The sequence below is a fragment of the Nicotiana sylvestris genome, chromosome 10 (genome assembly GCF_000393655.2).
Source record: "Nicotiana sylvestris chromosome 10, ASM39365v2, whole genome shotgun sequence".
Lineage (NCBI taxonomy): Eukaryota > Viridiplantae > Streptophyta > Magnoliopsida > Solanales > Solanaceae > Nicotiana > Nicotiana sylvestris.
The window spans coordinates 120,550,344-120,555,103 of NC_091066.1; the positions used below are offsets into that span (position 1 = coordinate 120,550,344).

At 33.4% G+C, this 4,760-nt stretch overlaps 1 protein-coding gene across 1 annotated transcript; it reads right to left on the minus strand.

The window, feature by feature from the left end:
• Positions 1–596: 596 nt before the first annotated feature.
• Positions 597–2,350, minus strand: LOC138879877 (uncharacterized). Its single transcript, XM_070159520.1, has 2 exons — positions 2,266–2,350; positions 597–1,105 (listed from the first exon to the last, which is right to left on the minus strand). The coding sequence occupies exons 1-2, from the start codon at positions 2,348–2,350 to the stop codon at positions 597–599; spliced, it is 594 nt and encodes a 197-aa protein (XP_070015621.1).
• Between the last annotated feature and the right edge of the window lie 2,410 nt (positions 2,351–4,760).

The following is a 4,760-nucleotide window of genomic DNA, read 5'->3' on the forward strand; positions in this document are numbered from 1 at the left end:
TTCCAAACTTTAAATCAAATCCAAAAACATCAAATCTTGAAAGAGAAATCAAATTCCTAGAAACTGAAGGTATATAAAGAGTCTATAATAGATCAAGGCGACGTCCAATCTCCATGATCAAATGATAAGTCCCTATGCCTTCAATTGGAGCCTTCATACAATTTTCCATGAATGAGAAATCCTTATTTGGATTTGTTGTTTGGATCGTAAGGAATCCCTACAACGTAGTAGATACATAAGCAGCTGCACTAGAATCAAGCCACCAAGTATTATTAGGAACTTCAATTAAATTTGATTTGAAACATACAAAAGCACTAATTGTACCTTTCTTTTCGAGAAATATTTCTGATAGTGTCCTTCCTTGTTACAGAAATGACATGTATCTGCCTTATGTTCCTTCTTAGCATCCTGTGGAGTTTTAGCAGGTGTTTCTTCTTTTTGAACTTGTTGGCCTTTACTTTAAGTCCTTTACCAGCTCCTTGACCCATGAGGTTAATTGAATGACTTCCTTGTTTCTTAAGTCTTGACTCGTCCTGAGTAAGCATACTGGACAATTCACTAACATTCCACTTATCCTTAATAGTGTTATAGTTAATTTAAAACGGTCCATACTCAAGAGGCAATGAGTTCAGAATAAACTGAACCAAGGAGGAGTCATCAACTTTCATCCCCAAGGTCTGAAGTCTTGCTGCAATGTTAGTCATCTCGATGATATGATTTTTCATACTACGCGACCCATCAAACTTCATGGTCGTGAGTTCAACCATTAATGTACCATCGAGAGACTTATCTGCAGAACGAAAACGTTTTCCCATAAACTTTAGGTATTCCCTGGCACTTTCTGTTTGTGGAATAGTACTCTTAATATTGTTGGCAATACTCATTCGCATAAACATAAGGCTCATCCTGTTAGAGCGTTCCCATGTTTTATGGAAAGACTTCTCATCCGCATTGCTCGTATCAGTAATGGCAGCGGGCTTATCATTCAGCAGAGCCAAGTCAAGATCCTTTATACCTAAGTGTAACTGGACTTGTTCATGCCATTCAGAGAAGTTCAATCCGTTGAACACAACAACAGACGAAGCATGTGAATGATGAGGAATAGCTGCAAAATAGATAATACATGCTCACAAATCAATACGAATTCAGTAAAAACAATTAAAGCATATCGCAATTCTCCTTTGGGTAAATACTATGACACATTATCACAATTTAACTACAATTTAGTCTTTAATAGGTAATTAAATATTTTTAACCAAACATATATGACATATTTGGACAGACAATATATATTTGACTAAAAAATATTAATTTACCTCATCATATTCACTATTCATAGAATAATTGATCCACCTTTAGGGAAATCCTTAAGTTCTAGCAATAGTGAAAGCTAGTTTATCCATTTATTTTCAATAATAGGCATTTCATTAGTTTTTATGGATAAAATATAATTTTATTCATGCATAATTTCTTAAATATACTAGTTTGGCCACTTTGACGACTAACAATCTATATGAACATAAATGCACACATAAAATAAATATTTTAGACATTCTAGTTTGATCACTTTGGTGACTAACAAACTATAACTATAAATACATACATTAATTATTTCACAATGTAAGAACCGAATTCCAATCAATGTGGCATGTGAAATTTACGTGTGTATTCCAGAAATTTAGGAATAAAATATTATCACTTTAATGGTCCAGAAAGTTTATATATCAAAACCAAATATTCTAGTCCAAAACATAATAGTTTGAAACTTCTTGTAATAGGTTTACATAGACATGCTATATGTTTATATACATTTTAATGATAAAATAATAATTAGGCTGAAGAAAACTTAATTACTTAGAACATGCCAGAACTTTATAGGCATTGATTTCATTCATTCATGATCGGCGCCTTCGAGGATTCTTCATTATGCCAAAAGTGATTTAAGGGAAATAAGGATCTAGAATAACAGATCAATACAGTCAATTTTCGTACAAACCCACAGACAATTTTGATTCTTTACACATACTATTATTGGGTTATGCCCATCAATTGCATATATAATATGACGTCAGTAACATTAACAGAGGAATAATCTTACTTCACAGAGAAGTCACAATACCATAATCCGTAAGGGTGTATGTATAACTTTATATTCTTTTACGAAGATTATCAATTCAAATCCCAGACTCATGATACCACATGTAAACATATATTTTAATTATATACCAAAATCTTATATATGATAATCTTACATAAAATTATTACAGAAAACATACCTGAATCTTAAGCCATTATAACGAAGCGGAAGCATTAATTGGAACTGGTTTCTCGCCCTTGCCCTAACTTTCATTATCGCCGACTTTAGTGATGGAAGAGAGAATAGAAAAACACAATAACCCTAATGGGTGGGGAGATGACCAATTTATAGAGTTTTTCACTTAATCCGGTACGTCCAAACAAGTAACCGATCGTACGGATGAGATTTTCTCATTAATTAAATATTAATTATGGGCTTTAAACTTATTGGGCCACCAATAAAGCTAAGAAAATCTTACATATTGTCCATAACAAGTCCACTCTTATAATCTAAAAAATAAAATATAATTAACATGCAAAAATAGTTAAATCACATTAATAGATAAATTTTTTATGTATACCAATTTAAATCTCGTTTGTATTTATCTTAGCCTAAAAAATGTGATATTGTGTACGGGTAAAATTGGGGGTAATGTCTAACCCTATTTCCCGGTGAGAAAACGGAGAAAGAGCACGGATGCACGAGATTGTAATCGAGGTTAGAGACTCTTCGTATCGAGGTCCAGGAAGAGTGAACGATGTGCTCGTCATCAGGTATGATAAAGCGATGCGCCCCAAACCGAGAACGAGTTCTAAGACTTCGGGAAATACGGTAAATGGTTATACATAACGAATAGACGACCGTGATATTCGCACTCAACCAGATATCACGGCACGGATCTCGCTCGAGGTCGATTATGGACCTATAATTACTGAAAAGGAAGATTTTTACCTTTTTAGACTTATACCAGGGACGAAACTCTCCTACTATATAAAGGGGAAGTTTTTCTTTTGTAAGACACATTGTAACACACAAATCAAAGCAATGCAATTTTATTTTCTGCCTTTTAGCTACTGTTAAAGTTCTTGTTTAATTATTATGTTCTTCATTCACGACTGGGCTCGAACCGAGGGTCCTCTTGAGGACGAGGTCATTGTTCAATCTAAGTTCAGGCTTGGTCATAACATCACAATTGGTTTGGTCGCTTATTTCGTCTTTTATTCTTTACTATTTGTGTTGAATCAAACCACGTTTTTAAATCGCGTAAAAATTTAATTGTTATTCAATTTCGGGGGTAAACAGAGATAGGAAGTGAATTCTAGGAGAGGAAGTGCCATACTAAGGCACATCACATTTAACTTTTAGAGCATATTGCTTTCTACCATCAACCAATATACTACTAGTAGCTAATAATTTTGAAGCCAATAAATCACCCGCACGCATGCGACTGTTTTGTGTCAAGATTGGTTTTTGGAGTACTTGGACGGTGGTGCAATCACTTTATTTTCCACCACCAGCAACAATCATCTACCGAGAAAACAAAAAGATTGATTCTTTCTCGCTATTTCTTGACGAATGATTGATAGAAAAAGGTTGCTTGAACTTCGCTACATTTGACAGACTCATACCCATTAGGCTCCTACCGCTGTCTTGAGGATTTTATTCAATAGATTTAACCCAAATTAACAAAGATAAAAAAAAAATGGCAAGTAAACTAGATACTTTCTTCGATCCACAATAAATGACCAATTTGCTTTGGGCATATCCATTAAGAAAATATTAAATTCTAGATGAAAATAGTTAGTGTGACTAAACTACCCTTTATTAAATGTTGTACTATAATTATAGTAGCACTCACTTCTCTTCTCAAATGTTAGGAGTAAATGACTTTTTAGGGATACGTATATAAGAGTAATTTTGAAAAAATAAATTGAAATTTTTCTTGATTATATAAGTGGACACTTATTTTGGACCAAAATAAAAAAGTAAATTGGTCACTTATTGTGGCCGAATGGAGTATTTATGAAAAAATAATGATATAGAGGAATCTGTTGAAATCTATTCAAATTGGATATACATATTTGCATTTTAGGAGACTATAGGTGGGGACGGCCCGTGCCAGTACTGGCCCAACATTATTTAATACTGTATGATTTTTAATTGCACATCTAGTAGAAATTGATGGTAAGTGTGGAATCAAATAGACAATATTGCATGTTAATTGATATATACCTATTTACATATATTTTGATTAAAATATATATTGCTTACATCCATCAGAGCATCACATTAAGGGATGCTCATGTATGAAAAAACTATTTACATATTAGCTGAAGGTGGGGCGTTGTGCATGCGGTGTTTGGTCTTCTTTTTAGTAGTTCTTGACCAAAAAAATCTGCACATAAATAAATATATTATATTTCATAGTCAAATTAGAAGCTAACATATATTCAAGGCAAATTTTGTGTTTGTTGAGGATTTTAAGATGGAAAAGTCTTTAAAAAAGGGTGAATGGGAAATTGAGGGAAAATGAAAATTTTGAGTAAAATTTTAAGTTTCCCTCTCTTGAAACATTGTCCCATATTGGAAGAGGAAAAGACTTTTGGTGGGTATATATACAATTGTTCTTCTTGTAGCTCTTAAAGAGTTAAGAAGAAGGCAAGCCTCGCGTCGTCGTCGTCGT

Bases quoted from the DNA above. Each gene is read 5' to 3' on its own strand.
- LOC138879877 (XM_070159520.1), bottom strand. From the start codon at position 2,350: ATGAAAGTTAGGGCAAGGGCGAGAAACCAGTTCCAATTAATGCTTCCG. The intron at 1,106-2,265 runs GTAATAATTTTA...TCTATTTTGCAG, and splicing joins AAGATTCAGGTATGTTTTCT to CTATTCCTCATCATTCACAT.